Source organism: Phacochoerus africanus, chromosome 12, assembly GCF_016906955.1.
Source record: "Phacochoerus africanus isolate WHEZ1 chromosome 12, ROS_Pafr_v1, whole genome shotgun sequence".
Classification (NCBI taxonomy): Eukaryota; Metazoa; Chordata; class Mammalia; order Artiodactyla; family Suidae; genus Phacochoerus; species Phacochoerus africanus.
The window spans coordinates 25172733-25190901 of NC_062555.1; the positions used below are offsets into that span (position 1 = coordinate 25172733).

Here is an 18169-nt window from a genome sequence, read left to right on the forward strand (position 1 = left end):
TGCAGGTTTGATCCCTGGCCTTGTTCAGTGGGTGTTGCCGTGAGCTGTGGTGTAGGTCGAAGATGCAGCTCAGATCCCACGTTGCTGTGGCTCGTACATTGTTGATAAGAATGTAAATTAGTGCGACACTATGGAAAAGAGTACGCAGGTTCCTTAAAAAGCTAAAAATAGAACTACCATGTGATCCATCAATCCCACTCCTGGACATATATTTGGACAAAACAATGATTCAAAAGGATATATGCACCCCAACATTTGTTGCAGCACTAGTCAAGACATGGAAACAACCTAAATGTCCATTGACAGATGGATGGATTAGGAAGATGTGGTACATACGCACAATGGAATACAACTCAGCCTTATAAAAAGAACAAAATAATGCCATTTGTAGCAACATGGATGGAACTAGGGACTCTCATACTAAGTGAAATAAGTCAGAAAAAGAAAGACAAATACCATGTGATATACCTTGTATGTGGACTCTAAAATATGGCACAAATGAACCTGTCTGCAGAATAGAAACAGACTCATAGACATGGAGAATAGACTTGTGGTTGCCAAGGAGGGAGAGGGATGGACTGGGGGCTTGGGGTTAGTAGATGCCACTATTATCTACTAACAAGGTCCTACTGTATAGCACAGGAAACTATAGCCAATCTCCTAGGATAAACCATAATGGAAAAGAATATTTTTAAAAGAAGGTATATATGTATATTACATAACCAAGTCACTTTGCTGTACAGTGGAAATTAGCATAACACTGTAAATCAGCTATACTTTAGGAGTTCCCGTAGTGGCTCGGCAGAAACAAATCTGACTAGCATCCTTGAGGACGCAGGTTCGATCCCTAGCCTCACTCAGTGGGTTAAGGATCCAGCGTTGCCGTGAGCTGTAGTGTAGGTCACAGATGCAGCTCCGATCTGGCATTGCTGGGGCTGTGGTGTAGGCCAGCGGCTACAGCTCCAATTCGACCCCTAGCCTGGAAACCTCCATATGCCTCAAGTACAACCCTAAAAAGACCAAAAAAAAAAAAAAAAAAGACAACCTAGGAATGGGAGAAAATAGTTGCAAATGACGCAACCAACAAGGGCTTAATCTCCAAACGATGCAAACAACTCATACAACTCGACAACAACAACAAAGAATTATGAGAGAGCTTGTTCCCCGCTCTGCTCTCCACCATGAGCAAGGAGCCTGCAGCCTGCACCCAGAAGAGAGACTTCACCAGAACCCAACTAATGCCGCGCTGACCTCAGACTTCCAGCCTCCAGAAATGTGAGAAAATACTCCGTTTTTTATAAGCCACCTGGTCTCTGGCATTTGCTATAGCAGCTAACTGAGACATTCATCCTCGCTTCTCCTTCATTCCCACCGTCTGTGTAGAAGAGCCAGCCCTGTCCCAGCTCCCCGTTAGGACTCGAGGCTATGGCATCTAGTTTCTTATCCACAATAAAGATCCCTGTGTTCCAGCTGTGACCAAAACTAACCTGAACTGCAGTTCTCCTCAAGCTATTGGTCAGGGAAGAACTCCTCAGAGCAAGAATGTTCCTTTCATTGCCTGGCCCCGAGCCAATACTGATGGGCAGGACAGCACCTTCCGCCAGTGAAGAAGAAAGCCCTCTTCCCCGTACCCCACCCCCACAGCCCAGCCCCACACCCTCCCCAGAGGGAAGCCAGGAGTGGCTCCTTCCCTAAAGGCAAACCCCAGAGGCAGCTTGGTGCCATGGGACTTTTTTTTTTTTTTTCTTCATCTTTTTGCCATTTCTAGGGCCGCTCCCGCAGCATATGGAGGTTCCCAGGCTAGGGGTTGAATCAGAGCGACAGGTGCCAGCCTACACCACAGCCACAGCAACGCAGGATCTGAGCCGCATCTGCAACCTACACCACAGCTCACGGCAACGCTGGATCCTTAACCCACTGAGCAAGGCCAGGGATCGAACCTGCAACCTCATGGTTCCTAGTCGGATTCGGTAACCACTGCGCCAGGACGGGAACTTGGGAGCCACGGCACTTCTGAAGAACAGCTTTCCTAAAGCAGGAACAGCCCAGGGCCCTCCCCAGACGGCATATCACTGGAGAAAGGCAGAACACATGTGGGCCATGACTTTAATTAATTTGTCCCTCCCCTATGCCCCGAGATCAGCTTAAATGCTGCTGATCTCCAGCTCCTGGGGCTGTTCCATCGAGACAGGCCAGGCTCTCAGGGAACAACAACAGGCAAAGAAGAGAGGAATAACAGTGAATGCCCCCTTGAGGATAACTGTTCCCAGAACTGTCAAGAAGGGGAGAAAAGAGGCAGGCAGGTGGGCACGGAGCATCACCGATGAGGTCCAAAACCCTGGGTCAGACCAGCACACAGCACAGCCACTGCAAACGAAGGAGACGGAGGTGAGCTCAGAGGTCCTCCGGAAGCTGGTGCGACTGCGCCAGAGGCGGTCCCCTGCCTCACGTGGGTGTCAGCTGGTCCTAGCTCCGACCTCCAGTAAGCACCTGAGCAAGGTCACTACCCCTGGGTCAGAGCCCCATGGAAAAGTGACTTAGGAAAAGCTGAGCCCCAAAGGGACTGCCAAAAATAGGAGTGCATGTGTGTGCGTGTGTGTGTGCATGTGTGTGCGTGTGCGTGTGTGCTGATTTCAGGTTCAACACTACCGAGCCAGTGTTTGGAGGCATCCACAGATATGTTTCTAGGAAGGCCCTTCCGAGATCCCTGGAAAGGGGTCAACAATGTTCCCATTCTAGAGAGAAAAGAAAGTGGTTGTGGAGTTCCTGCTGCAGCACAACGGGATCAGCAGCATCTTGGGAGCACTGGGAGGCAGGTTCATCCCCTGCCCGACACAGTGGATCAAGGATCCAGCACAGCTGTGGCTTAGGTCACAACTGTGGCTCAGATGTGATCCCTGGCCCAGGAACTCCATATGCCCCAGAGGCAAAAAAAAAAAAAAAAAAAGACCAGAAAGTGGTTGTACTTAGACATTCAGGCAGACCAGGTGCTGGTGCTCAGTTCCTCTGCCTGATAAGCAGGTGGAAGGCAAGGCCTCCCTCCTGGCCTGGCCCTCAGGACACATGCACACCTGCAGCCCCACAGGCCAGTAAAGGCCCTGCTGCATAGATTGCAGCCCTCCACAGAGGAAGGGAATGGCGCTGTCTGTGTTGGACATTATGGCCTTGTACACAGTAATTTTTTTTTTTTTTGCTTTTTAGGGCCGTACCCATGGCATATGGAGGTTCCCAGGCTAGGGGTCGAATCGGAGCTACAGCTGCAGCCTACACCACAGCCACAGCAACGGAGGATCTGAGCCACATCTGTGAGCTACACCACAGCTCACAGCAACACCAGATCCTTAACCCACTGATAGAGGCTAGGGATTGAACCCGAGTCCTCATGGTTCCTAGTAAGGTTCGTTAACCACTGAGCCACAAAGGGAACTCCTGTACACAGTCATTTACACCCATTTATTTTGCACCCCCACTCTGCTTTTTTGCAATTTAATTCTTTTGTTTCTGATATCCCATAGGTCATCCGAAGATCCCTGCTCCTAGAAGTTAGACACTTTAAGTTGGACCCATCACCCACAACTCCATCCAAATGAATAAGAGCTTGCATCCTTGAAATGATATGAAATGTAAGCGCAGATATATCTTTAAAACAACAACAATAATAACAAATAAAAATGTCTGAAAGATGGATGACAATCACATCCCGCCCGCAACGCCTGCCACAGAACATGCATTGCATCCACGTCGAAATAAGACAGGCCTGTGTGAATAAATAGCATGTGGCAGCAATACCATCCAAGAATTTCCAAACACCATCGGCAAAAGCAGTTCATCAAAATTCAAGCCACTGACCTCAGCCAGAGAGAGCCGGACGATGCCATTCTGGTCCTTGTCCAGAAGGCTGAAGACTTCTAGATACCAGAGGAGGAATGAAATCAGATAGGGATATTCTTTGACTTTGGAACAGCCAGAGAGCTGCCTCTGTCCACCTCCCGTGCCCCCGCTCAACCTGGTACCCTCCCCCTACTCCCTGCAGCTTCCCAGCTCCCACCTAGCTTCCGGGACCCTGCAAAGCTAGACCTAGATCCAGTGCCCACGGTGGGGATATGGGGCAGCAGATGGCCCCCTGGCCAAATAGATGAAATTCCAGCTGTGAGCAGAGATGGTCTTTTTGCCATCTCCATCTTCAGAAGCTCTAGAAACTTCCAATTCTTTCAACAGGGGTTGGGGATGGGGCTATGGAACGGAAGGCACTGCCCCATTTGTGCGTAATCCAGTCTCTTAGCCTGGCCTCTGGCTGCCTGACCCTTCCTTGGTAGAATTTTCCACCTCCCAGCCTTTACTGGAAGGCTCCTTCCCTTGACAGAATACCTTAGCATGAGCCCAAGGAGGCAGAAGACCATCTGAAGCCTTCCAGAAGGGGACCCTATCCGCTCCCTGAGAGGTGACACATGGCGTATGATCCCCACGAGGCCTAGATGTGAACAGACGCTAAAAGCCATTTAAGGACATTTACTGGGCCTCAGTCATTTGGCCCACTGATTGCACTTAGTAGGAGCACGGCAGTTGTTTTAAATCTCCCAGAGGAGCAGCATCACGGGCGTGGCCATCTGGGACTTCCTCAGCCCCTCCCATTTCTGCTTCCCCCACCACGGTTGCCACAGTTACGGAGGCGTGGCTGGTTCCGCCTCCTGGCCTTGGCCCCGCCCCTGTCCCCCCTCACCGCCGTCCCCTGCACCTCGGGAGAAATGGGACGGGTTTAAAGCAGGGAGGAACTCACTGAAGAGGGTCTCCAGGCGGATCATACAAGCGAGGAAGCCGTCAAAGTCGATGCCCAGTTTGCTGCACGCATACCGCGTGACGATGGTCTGCTGTACCTGGTTGTTGAGGGTGAAACCTGCGGGCAGAGGGCGCCAGGGTCACAGGGGCAGTGGGGAGGGCTCGGCCTTGTCTCCATCACAACTCGGGCCTGACTCCGCCTCCTTCAAAGGATACCCGGAGGGTCTGGTCAGCCAGTCAGTCTCCTTTTAGCCAACCTTCAATGGGCCAGCGCCTCCCCCCTGGTCCGAAATGAGGCCCGGTAGGTCCAACACTAACTGGGCTATGCATCGCATTGGCCACAGCAAGAATAAGCAGGGAAGGGGAGCGCCGGCCTCTGCTTGCCTATCTCCATCCCAGCCCTGTCTTTGGTGGTCGCTGTCACTTGCCCAGGAACCACCAAAGCCCTTGGAAGGAGTCTGAAGAATCCAGCAACCTTCCTCCTCCCTGGCTAAGGAAGGTGCTCAACAAACACATCGTGGTCGTCCCATCGACACCCAACAGAAGGTAACCACCACGTGTGGTCATTAGCAACTGTCATATTAAGAATGTTTAAAATGGGAGGTCCCCTTGTGGCTCAGTGGTAACAAACCCAACTAGTATCCATGGGGACGCAGGTTCGACCCCTGGCCTCACTCAGTGAGCTGCCAGTGAGCTGTGGTGTAGGTGGCAGGCGTGGCTCAGATCCCAAGTTGCTGTGGCTGTGGAGCAGGCTGGCAACTGCAGCTCTGATTGGACCCCTAGCCCAGGAACTTCCATATCCCATGGGTGGGGGTGGGTGCAGCCCTAAAAATTAAAAAAAAAAAAAAATTTAAGTTTAAAATGAGCACATCTGGGTCTCGAGACCTTGTCTGCAGGATGTGTCCTCACCTGCCTTCTGGAGGGCCGCCCTCATCTCATGGGCATCGATGGTCCCCAAGTGCTTAGCATCGGTTTCCCGGTAGATCTCCTAAAGCAGGAGAAAAATTCCAGGTGGCAAACAGCTGTCTGTGGCCCCTGCAGATCCATTCCCCCCCACCCCACCCCCACTGCCCTACTGCTCCCTCAGAGAAGGCTTCACGGATTCCTCCCGAGAAGTTTCCAGAACAAACACAATCGCTTGAGCTAAGGGCCGGTGTTAGTCCCTTGGGCCTCTGAACAGCAGAGCTGTCTGTGAAGGCCCTGGCACGGCGTCTCTCAGTGGCTTCTTAGTCCCTCCTGAACAGTATGTCCAGGTTTTGTGTTGGTTTCGACTGTGACTAAAGATCTGGTCGACCAGGGTATGGAACAGAGGAGGAATGGGTGTCGGGAAGGTGAGGGGGTAGAAAGAGAACAAAGGAGAGTGACCAGAGCCCAGAGGAAGCCCAATGGAGGAGGGAGTTACCAGATACTTCTCAATCTTCCACCAGAGTGTCTTGAATTCCACCAGCCCCAAGGTGCCTGTCCCATTGCTCTAATCGGGTTAAAGGCCAACAGGATCAAGCTCAAATTCCACAAGCTTTATGGAGTTCCCTCTCCCGTGACCTTGCACAGTGAGTGTTTTAAGACCTCAGTGAATATCTGTATCTGCAGTAAGCAGGGAGGGCCCTGAGGGTCATGGTGGGAAGGGCCGGTGGGAGACAAACTCACATGATGCTAATTCAAATAATTCCCACCCTCCTTTGACGTCAGGTACAGAGCCAGGAACAAAGGGCAAGTCAGGAGCCTAAAGCCCTCCTACAATATCAGCCAGTAGCATCTAGCACCCTCGTCATCCTGGGTCCTTAAAAAGGTTAAGTGGGGAGTTCCCTTTGTGGCTCAGCGGTAATGAGTCCAACTAGTATCCATAAGGATGCAGGTTCAATCCCTGGCCTCCATCGATGGGTTGAGGATCCGGCATTGCTGTGAGCTGTGGTGTAGGTTGCAGATGAGGCTCAGATCCCGAGTTGCTGTGGCTGTGGTGTAGGCCGGCAGCTGCATCTCTGATTGGACCCCTAGCCTGGGAACCTTCATATGCTGTGGGTGTGGCCCTAAAATGCAAGAAAAAAAAAAGGTCTGTCCTTGTAACCACAATCCACACTAAGTGTTGGATACAACATAGCTTTCAAACCCTCAGGACTACTTCGACCAGCACGTCTGAGAAGAGCAGTCTGCAGTCAGCCAGTGCTCTGGTCTAGCCAGACCCAAGTATGCTTGCAGCTCATCTCATCCTCCCACGACCACAGGAGCCACACGCTGTTATCCCATTTTCCAGGAGGAGAAACTGAGGTTCAGAGCATTCAACAACTTATCCAAATGTATACAGTTAGTTAGTAACAGCTGGGACCAGAACTTGAACTCCTGTCTGTTCCAAAGCCCTTGTGCCAGATTCCCAGGGTGTCCTCAATTCCAGAATTGCCTGCAGACTCCCAGGCTCCATCCCTGACTTACCGAATCAGCATCTCCAGGAGTGAGACTTGGGCAACTAGATTTTTTTTTTTTTTTTTGCTTTTTAGGGCCACACCTGTGGCTTATGGAAGTTCCCACAATAGGGGTCGAATTGGAGCTGTAGCTGACGGCCTACACCACAGCCACAGCCACACGGGACCTGAGCTACATCTGCGACCTACACACAGCTCAGGGCAACACCGGATCCCCAACCTACTGAGCGAGGCCAGGGATCAAACCTGCATCCTCACAGATGCTAGTCAGATTCGTTAACCACTGAGCCATGACAGAAACTCCATGGGCAACTAGATTTTTTAAACTCCATGGTTTTTAAGGGCTGATACATGCTATAGTGGACCACATATTATATGATTCCATTTATGTGAAAATATCCAGAATGAGCAAATCTACAGCGGCAGAAAGTGGTTGTAGGCAAAGGGGTTGAGGTAGTTGAGGGGATGTGGGGAGTGACCACGAATATGGGTGCAGGGTCTCCTTGGGGGTGATAAAAATGCTCTAAAATGAGTGGTGATGTTTACACAACTCTGAATAAATTAAAAATAAATTAAAAACCGTTGAATTACTCCCTTTGCATGGTTTGTGAATTCTATCTCAACATGGCTGTTATATTTACACAAGGCTCCATGGGTGGTTCTGCCACATTTTCTGGTTCAGAACCACTGCCCCCAAAGCATCCAAACCACAGAACAGACATTTTTTTTTTTTGCTGGGGGGCGCACCCAAGGCATATGGAGGTTCCCAGGTGAGGGGGTCCAATCGGAGCTGAAACTGCCGGTCTATACCACGGCCACAGCAACGTAGGATCCAAGCCATGTCTTTGACCTACACCACAGCTCATGGCAACACCAGATCCTGAACCCACTGAGCAAGGCCAGGGATCGAACCCATGTCCTCATGGATACTAGTCAGGAGGGAACTCCAAATAGACATTCTTGAAGAATGACAGAGTCACTGTCCTCCTGGAGCCATGAAAATGCAAATACCACTGGGAATAAAAAGTGACTACAAGGTCACTCTCAAATCTAAATTAAAGTCCAAGGGCCAGTTTTAGAAGAAAGATTCAGAAATCAAGGAACTATTTGCAGAAAAGTACATCAACTCTTACAGTTTCTGGTGGCCCACAAATGAAACTGTTAACTATGCAGGCGTCACAGAAGGACACAGGGCTGGAGAGGCCCAGCACCTGAAGCTCTGGGACCTCAAGAGCACCCGCCCCCTCCAGCCCTGGCGGAGGTCAGCATGGGCACGCTGGCCCTCTGAATGGCCACTGTGCAAGTCAAATCACTCCTCTCTCCCCGGAGGCCATCAGAGCTCTTCAGGGATGAGGCCCTCTGAACTTGAACCCCCCAAGGCTCAAGTTTTCAGAGAGATCACCCTTGACATCAGCACCACGGAGAATGGCAGCCAGGACCCGCTGGGCCACTGTTTGTTTGTTTGTTTGTTTGCTTGTTTTGGTCTTTTTAGATCCGCGCCTGCAGCATATGGAGGTTCCCAGGCTAGGGGTCTAATCAGAGCTGTAGCTGCCAGCCACAAGCAAGGCCAGGGATTGAACCCACAACCTCATGCTTCCTGGTTGGATTTGTTTCCACTGAGCCAGAACTAAAGGATTTTAAACAAGTGCCCTTCAACAGGGCACACCTCAGTTTCTTCACCCGTAAAATAGAGAGAATCTCAAGCTTACTGAGGGGCACACATGAGATGACATTTCTCTTTCCAGCTCGAGCAGGGCACCTGCCAAATGCTCAGGAGATGCTGGTTCCCTTCGCCCACTTTCCCTTCCTTCATTAAAGTCAGGATCAAAGCAAAAAGAATGTGCCGTGTAAAGGATACATCCATCAGGCTGATCATCTCCCTGCAAGTGTTGATGTCGAAGCCGTTGAATTTTATGTCAGGTCCTAAGTATTTTAACAGAAAAGAGGGGAGGGAATCAGGATTGCTTGAAATGGGAAATAATCTCTGAGGCAGGAGGCCACCAACAATGCCAGGCAGAGTCCAGAGGCGAATGTCAGCTCCACAAAAAGGGGAGGGCACGGCGGGGGCTTCCCTGCAGAGACCCCCCCCCCAGAGGAGGGTCCCGTGGGTGTTGGCACTGGGGTTCAGAACCTCAGCAGATGAATGTCTCTGAGCTTTGATCGAGAAGAAGGACAATTGAGAGGGAATAAGAACAATAAAAGGGGAGGGGGTGGACTCGAGTTCTGAGACTGGAAGGTGCACACAGAGGGGCTCAAGTCTGAAGATGGGGAAGCATCAGGGTCCAGGACAGTCGGAATCCTCCCCCGTCACACCTTCCCCAGAGACGCATAAGAGGAAAAAATTTCTTCAGTCTGCAGTTTCCCAAGTATCGGAGCTATTGACTTTATGGGGAACGCTCATTGTGGCTCAGCAGGTTATGAACCCAACTAGTATCCATGAAGACGTGGGTTCAATTCCTGGCCTTTCCCAGTGGGTTAAGGATCCCGCATTGCTGCAAGCTGCAGCGTAGGTCACAGATACGGCTGGGGTCCAGGCCGCAAGCTGCAGCTTTGATTCAACCCATAGCCTGGGAACTTCCATATGCTGCAGGTGCAGCCCTAAAAAACAAAACAAACAAACAAACAAACAAAAGTAAAATTTCACTGACATTACTTTCAGCCCAGTTCATTCCTCCCAGGACTCAAGAGGGCTCAGGACTCCATGGGGCGGGAGGTGGGGGGGTGGGCAGCATCAGCCCTGTCCTCACCTGCCCAGCACCTCCACCCCTCCAGCCTCTCTGACCTGCTGGCCACTCTCTTTCTCAGCCCAGAGGGAATCAGGGCCCTGGGTCAGAGGCCAAAGGCCCCTTGTCCCCCTCTGCAGTGCTCCTGGCCCCACGCCTGCCCCCACCCTCACCCCCACCCCAGCATCTCTCTTAGGCTCCCGACTTCCTCAAAAGCCCCAAGGAAGAACTTACGCTTGGAAAACACCTCGTTCAGAGCTGTCTTGAGTTCATTGGCACCAAGCTCAGAATCCTAGAAAAAAGAACCCAAATGGAATTTGTGTCAGGCCCTGACAAGCATTTTCAAGACACTAAATTAACCTAGAGTCAGACACCAGGTCGACCAAACCTGTGATGTGAAAAGGCTGTGACATCTTTAAAAACTTCGATTTGCAGTTTCTCTGGGACCCCTATTGGCGTGGGGGTGGGGAGGAAGTGACTGAATGGGGCAAGCAGGGTACACCTGCACAGGAGGCTGCACCCTGCCTGCTGGCCTTCTCCAGGCTTGCCTAACAAGCCAGAACATGGGGAGGAGCAGTGACAGGAGCCAGAACTGACCTGCCACACGCCGGGGCGGGACGTCCCCAAACCTTCAGAACAGTTCTGCACCCCCGTTAAGAGTTAAGGAAGCTGTGACTCTGTAAACGGCAAACCATATACACCATGCAATTTGTCATTGCCATGTGCCATACCTGCTTGGGATTCCCAGCCACCAGTGGCAGAGGTGGGATTCGAAACCTAAGACCATCTCACTCCCAAAACGCCCGCTTTCCCCACCACGGCACCTCTGGGAGTTGCTACTTCACTCCTTAGCTCATCTCGAAGCGGAAGGAGAGATTTAGAGGAATAGAACTTCCCGCGTGCCTGTGGGATAAACACTGAGCCAGTAGGACGGCTGGTCCCTTAACTCCCCGCTAGAGGGCAGACCTGAGGCAGGATGACGACAGAGGCTCAGAGAAGGGGCGTGGTCTGGGATCCGGGGTCCAGTCGTGACTCCGCCCCTGGGCTAAGTGATTTTAGCCAAGTCACTTCCCTGGAGAGGTGTGGTCTTACCACTGGTCCCCACGGGGTCCCACTCCTCCCCACCCCCTCCAGCCAGTTCCAGGATGTTCTACGGGAAACAAGCAAGACAGGAGCTGCACAGAGCAGCCTGGCCTGGGAGCACAGCTGGCCTCTTTCAGGCTCAGAACGGCCAGTCCCAATAATAAGACCTGGGGACCCTCTGAAAATCCGCCGGGCCGGAATGGGATGTTGAGACCCTGGCCTGTCCCTCACGAGGCTTTGTGCCCCAGCCAGCTCCTTAGCCCCTCTGTGCCCAACCCTGCACCAGCAGAGCAGGGACAGCAACTGGTTCCACCCCACCAGGCAGGAGAGAAGCCAGCAGGCACTTCTCAGGAAAACTAAATAGGAGCTTGTATGTGGTATCAGTCTGGATGCGCTGAATAAAATAGGGCCCCTTGGCAGCTAAGGCCACAGGTTTTGTTGGCAGAAACACTGGTCTGAGTGTCCCTCTAAAACATAAACTGGCTCATTTTTGCAAAGCTTTCTGGAACGGCTAGGCAAGGGAATTGTGTTCCCAGCTTGTATTTTCAGCTGAAGATTTTGTATTTTTTTTCTACTCTATCCTTGAGTTTAGAAAGTGCCTCTGGAGTTCCTGTCCTGGCTCAGAAGTAATGACCCCTACTAGCATCCATGAGGGTGTGGGTTCGATCCTTGGCCTTGCTCAGTGGGTTGAGGATCTGGTGATGCCATGAGTTGTGGTATATGTGGGTCACAGACTTGGCTTGGATCCTGCATTGCTGTGGCTGTGGTGTAGGCCAGCAGCTAAAGCTCTGCTTCAACCCCCAGCCTGGGAACTTCCATATGCTGCAAGTGCGGCCCTAAAAAGACCAAAAAAAAAAAAAAAGGAAAGAAAGCGGCTCTGAGCTTCTCTGGGGGTGGAGTGCATTGTTTTTCCCCTTCTGTTTTGGCCCCCAAATTCATATGTTGAAATCCAACCTCCAATGTGATAGTATTAAGAGGAGGGGCTTTTGGAACAGGATTCAGTCGTAAGTGGGACTGGTGCCCTGATTTGTACAAGGAACTCCAGACAGGCCCCTCACCCTCCTTCCACCACGTGAGGACACAGTGAGAAATCAATGGCCTGCACCCTGGAAGAGGGCCCTTCTCAGAATCCAGCCAGGCCAGCATCTCAGACTTCCAGCCTCTAGAACTGCGATAGAGAGAAATTTCTGTAGTTCTCTTCCTGCCTGTAGTGACGGACCCTGTCCAAGGCCCTTTGGCCACCCTCGTGATTCTTCAAAAGCAGCACATCCACTGTATTTACGGGGCCAGTTGTGACTCCTGGAGCCCTGAGTCTGCTCTGATTTAGGGCCCCACAGGACTGGAATCACAATCAGCCAAGTCGGCAGGACCAGGATGGGGAGGGAAGGAGCGGGCATGGCAGCATCTGCCCCGGTGCCACATGCCCCCAAGTGGTGCCAGCACTTGGCCTGGGCTTGAATCCCACAGGTGGAGCCCTGGTGGCCACCTTGGGGGCAAGCCGGGCGGCGGGACAGTGAGCACCAAGCCCAGGCCAGGTTAACTGAGCTGCCTGCTGCCTGGGCTGCGCAATTCTTCCTCTGAAGGATATCGATTTAAGGCAGTTTTGCCTCCTGGCATCTTGGTCAGATCCAACAAGGTCTATGTACAGATAGAAAGGCTTTTGGCAGGATGCAGATTTTCTATTTTCTCAAGAGACAGTGGGCACAGCAAGCAAAGTGGCCTTGGTCCCGTGATCCCTCTGCCCAGCAGTACAGGAAAGGACTCTTTGTGTGTGTGTGTATGTGTGTGTACTTGTTTTTGTATCCTTTTTAGGGCCGCGCCCGCAGCACATGGAAGTTGGCAGGCTAGGGGTCGAATCAGAGCTGCACCTGCTGGCCTACACCACAGCCATGGCAACATCAGATCCGAACCACATCTGAGACCCATGCCACAGCTTGTAGCAATGCCGGATCCTTAACCCACCCAGCCCACTTAACCCAGGGATCAAACCCAGGTCCTCACAGAGATCATGTCGGGTTCTTAACCCGCTGAGCTACAATGGGAACCCCAGGCTTCAGAATTTTGGATCTCAACCCTGAATCACTTTCAGAGAGTGGCAGAAACACTGAGAGCAGGTGGCCAGACAGAGCTGGGGGGCCTGAGGGAAACACAACCAGGACGACCCAAGCTTTCCCAGACATCGTCCTGCCTGTTGGGGAGCCACGCCCCCCCCCCACTCACCTTCCCTGCAAGCTTCTCAAACAGGCTCTGGAGCGGACCATCTTCTTGAGCCACCTCGCTGGGGTGTGGCTAAAAGGCAGGGCAATTACAGAGTTAATATGGACTCGTTCATCCGTTCAGTCATCATTTACTCCCTCTATCCTGTGTCTATCACATGCCAGGTGTGGGGTAGGTGGGGGCACTCAGTGATAAACAGGAGACATCCAAGTTCATGGCCCCAGGAGCTCCCCGTCCTGCAAGGTCCAGGGTCTAGAGCCTTCCTCTCTGAGCAATGGGAGGAAGGGACCCCCCCCACCGACCCTGAATTTCGGATTTCAACCCTGAATTGCTTTGACAGTGGTGGAAACACTGACAGCAGAGAATCTCAGTCTGGGTCTGTGAGCTCCTAAGAGATTCACCAATGACCTTCAGGAGATGTGAGAACCTCAAGTACTGCATGAGCACTGAGATAGTGCTAATATGTATTTTCTTAGATTTTACCAGATTTTGAAATAGCAACACGACTAAAAAGGAGTTATATCGGAGTTCCCGTCGTGGCTGAGTGGGTTAAGAACCTGGCAAGTAGCCATGAGGATGTGGATTCGATCCCTGGCCCTGTTCTGTGGGTTAAGGACCTGGCTTTGCTTCCAGCTGTGGTGTAGTCCCAGATGCAGCTTGGATCTGGCCTTTCTGTGCCTGTGGCTGTGGCCGGCATCTGTAGCTCTGATTAGACCCTTAGCCTGGGAACTTCCTTATGCTGCAGGTGCAGCCCTAAGTAAAAAAGAAAGACAGAAATTCAGACAGACAGAAAGAAAGAAGGAAAGAGGGAAAGAAAGGAAGAAAGGAGTTATCACAGCCCAGTGGAAATAGGAGAACTACGAGCCAGAAGATGGGAGTTCAAACACCAGACTGACCACTTACTGAACTCCATCTCAGGGCTCTGAGCATCAATTTCCTTGAGTCCAGTATTACATTAATTAGGCTCGTTACATGGGATCATTTGAGAATCACATGAGAACTCATGGGGTCAAAGCCCTTTGAAAACTGCAACTCAATTCTATGAATGCCTCTGTCCAGAGACTTTCTGATAAGACAGTGGACCCTTTCCAAAAGAGGATGGCCTCCCAGCTGTCACCACCAGACAGAAAGGAGAAAGTCAGGTTTCTGAGGTGTCTTGAAGAGTTCCCGAAATTTCTGGCCAAACCATCTCTCAGAAAAGTACAAAAGCCCCCATATGGCCTGATGATACTGTACTATGAACAGTAACAGCAGTAGTAATGATACTCGCCTTTGCTGAGTACTTACTACCTGCTAGGTTCTACACATGCATTAGCTCCCTCAATCTTATGGCTACTCTATGCAGCTGGTCTCATCGCCATCCCCATTTCACAGATGGAAAACCTGAGTGTTAAGTAACTGGCCAAGATCACGCAGCTGCTACACAGTGGAGGCAGGTTTCCAAGTCAAGGCTGGGTGCTGTCCCACCAGCCGCCAGTCTGACCCCCAGAGCAGCTGCTGTCAGCATCCTACTTTGACTCGACCTTTCCAGGGCTCTGCTTTCTCATCTGTCACACTGGAGGGAGGGGGCACTGGGTGGCTTAACGCCTATCATATTGTTCACATTCATGAAAAACAAATCCAGAAACACATCTAAACTTTTTTTTCAAAAATGATAAACGTTTCTCATCACACATATGTGATTTTAAAGTGGTTTTGTAGAATAAAAACATTGTATTGTTCATGTAATACAATATACAATAGCCTGAATCTAGTGTGAAGTCCACAAATTCTGAATAGGGAGTAATAGTCTATGATTCTGGGGGGAAATAAGTATGAAATTACATGGGCAAAATGAAAGGATGGAAGGAAAGGAGAGAGAAAGAAAAGAAAAGAAAAGAAAAAAGAAAGAAAGAAAGGGGAGCAAGAAAAAGAAAGGAGGAAAGAGACGGGAGTGCCCATGCTGGCTCAGCGGCAATGAACCTGACTAGTATCTATGAGGATGTGGGCTAGATACCTGGCCTCGCTCAGTGGGTTAAGGCTCTGCAGTTTCTGTGAGCTGTGGTGTAGGTCGCAGACAAGGCTTGGATCCCACATTGCTGTGGCTGTGGTATAGGCCCGCAGCTGCAGCTCCTATTCAACTCCTAGCCTGGGAACTTCCATGTGCGTCCCTGCAGCCATTAAAAAAAAAAAAAAAAAAAAAAAGGGCATATACAATACTTCAGTTTGTTCACTCATCCAAAAAAAAAAAAAGACTTACTGGGCACCGGACACATGCCAGGAACTGTTCTGTATCTGAGTCTGAGATGCGGTGGTGAACAAGACATGGTCCTTGTTCTCAAGGACCTTAACGCAGTGGAATTGTCTGTTGTCCTGGGAGAACATACATGTAAACGCTTTGGAAATGGTGTGGCAGCCTGGCAAAAAGAAGGTATGATTTCCCTGCTCTCACAATACATGTGGACCACATTTACAACCCTGCTTTGGTGAATGCATCTAAATTCCAAGAGTGTGTTCAATTGTTTTCTTTTTCCCATCTCCCAGCCTCCATTCCTCCTAAGTCTCTTAAACATCCAGCGGTCCATGACGTGGAGATTTCTGGGGAGAGGAAAACAGAAGTTCGTAAAGACAATGGCTCTTCCTGTCTCCTGTAAAGTCTTAAGTTCTCTGAAGATATTTTGTGTGTGTGTGGTGTTTGTGTTTGGTGTGTGTTTCGGGGCGGGGGGTGCCCTAGAGAGAAAGAAAAGGCCCAGTTTCCCCGAGGCCAAGAAGGTGTCGGCTGTCCCCAGGGCCCCGGAATACTGGGAATCCTGGGCAGGCTCCATACGTGGTGTTCTGGGGACCTCAAAAAGACAGGCTGAACCCCAAAGGCCTGGCAGCTCCTGGCTGAACAGAGAGTCTAAGCTGCAGACCTAGTCCTGAAGCCCAAGAGCTGCCAGACATGAGGGAACCTATGCACTGAGACGGCAGGTGTCCCAAGGGAGGCCAGGGTGGACCCGGGATTGAAAAGACTTGCCGTTTTGGTTTCAGAAAACCCCAAGACCATGGGAGATGGCAGCAGGGCGACCCCGTTCTGGGTTTTGGTTTTTAGGGCCGCACCTGCGGCCTACTTCCCAGGCTAGGGGTTGAATCGACGCTGCAGTCACCAGCCTACACCACAGGCACAGCAACGCCAGATCCAAGCCACACCTGCAACCTACACCACAGCTCACGGCAACGCCAGATCCTGAACCCACTGAGCAGGGCCAGGGATCGAACCTGCATCCTCATAGGTTTTAGGTTCATTTCCACTGAGCCACAAAGGGAACTCCTAGAATCAGGTTTAAGTTGATGTAGCAGGAACAAAGGAGGAAGGATAGTTCTCACCGCCTGAGCCACAAGGCAGGCGTATGGAGTGAGGAGGGTGAACCTCAACCTCTACTCATTTCTTCCTCCAAAGTGTGCTCCAAACTGGCTTATGGAATCCAGCCCCCCCCCGCCCCAGACCACACACACGAAGGCTAAGATGCGTTTCTGCATAAGCTCCCCTTTATCTTTTTAAATTTGCTTCCCTCAATCGTCCTCTAAAAGACTATAGGTCTCTGCAAGAGCAGGAACTAGAGCTCTTTCTCCCATTGCCATCTCCATCCTGCCCAGAATTGCTCAAGCTCACAGCAAGTGCTCTGGGGACCCACCTGCCTGAATGTGGGGGACCCTAAGACTCCCCCCAAGGAGTAGGAAGGTGTGGCAAAGCCTGGGTTCCCAGGGCTACATCTTTCTCATCTTCATCAGGAAAACCAGGACCTAGAACATGTTGTAGCCCTGATGAATACAGTTACTGTCCTCAATATATAAAGAACAGTGATGAATCAATAACCCCGAATAACTGCTCTGCAACAGTGTCAGAGCTTGACATACTAAAAGGTGGCATACCTCATGTGGGTTTCCAGCTACCACATCCCCAATTTCCCTGAAATACAAAGAAAGTAAAAAACAAATATGAGCAAGTAAAAACTATAGCTAATGGCTAGGTTCTTTGGGAAGTTTTTCACCCTGCTGTAGGATTGGCTTCCCAACACGCTACTAGCACCAAACTACAGAAACTCCACCAGGATCCCTCCCTTCACCTCCCCACCCACCACCCCACCCTGAGTTTTTCACCAGAGACACAAGCTGCCAAGTTCAGTCGGCCCTTCATGGAATCTAGAATGTCTACCTTGGTGGAGCACTCTTCGCAAGAATTCTCTCCCCACTTTGCCCCAAGAATCTAGCAATGCGAATCCCTCTTGAAATGGTGTCTGGGGAATGAGCCATCAAGCCCATGGCCTGTGCATCCATGCAGATACGTGCATGGTATGTGGTGCACTGGGTGTGGTGTGTGTGTGTGTGTGTGTGTAGTATGTGTGTAGTGGAGGAGCTATACTATGTGTGGGGTCTGTGTGTGGTATTTATGTGGGTGCTATATAAATGCTACGTGTGTGTGGTGTATATAAGACATGTGAGGTGTGTGTGTGGTGTGTTTGTGATGTGAGTGGTATGTTTGGTCTGTGTATATGTATACACGTGTGTGTAGCATATGTTGTGTGTGTGTGTAGTGTGCATGTATGAGGGGTGTGTATGTGTGTGTGTGGTGTGTATAGTGTTATAGTGTGTGCGGTATATCTGTGGTGAGGGTGTGTACAGTGTGTGTGATGTGTGTGTGACTGTGATGGGGTGTGTATAGTGTGTGGTGTGTATGTGTGTGTGTCTGCGGTGGGAATGTGTATAGTGTGGGGTGTGTGTGTCTATGATGGGGTGTGTATAGTGTGCTGTGTGTCTGCAGTGAGGGTGTGTATAGTGTGTGGCATGTGTGTGTGTGTGTGTCTGCAGTAAGGGTGTATATGTGTGTGACTGTGATGGGTATGTGCGGTGTGTGTGTCTGCGGTGGGAGTGTGTATAGTGTGGTGTATGTGTGTGTCTGTGATGGGGGTGGGTACAGTGTGGTGTGTGTGTATC

At 50.9% G+C, this 18169-nt stretch overlaps 1 protein-coding gene across 1 annotated transcript in view; it reads right to left on the bottom strand.

Moving 5' to 3' along the window:
- Positions 1–2092: 2092 nt before the first annotated feature.
- Positions 2093–18169, bottom strand: part of CAPN8 (calpain 8) — a 66605-nt gene continuing 50528 nt past the window's right edge. The window contains exons 13-21 of the mRNA XM_047755312.1: positions 17108–17144; positions 13220–13288; positions 10151–10208; positions 9052–9116; positions 6179–6247; positions 5686–5764; positions 4778–4894; positions 3850–3908; positions 2093–2367 (exon numbers count right to left, since the gene is read on the bottom strand). Coding sequence (XP_047611268.1) covers positions 2344–2367; positions 3850–3908; positions 4778–4894; positions 5686–5764; positions 6179–6247; positions 9052–9116; positions 10151–10208; positions 13220–13288; positions 17108–17144 — 577 coding nt within the window. The 3' untranslated portion in view covers positions 2093–2343. The remainder of the gene's footprint in view (positions 2368–3849; positions 3909–4777; positions 4895–5685; positions 5765–6178; positions 6248–9051; positions 9117–10150; positions 10209–13219; positions 13289–17107; positions 17145–18169) is intronic.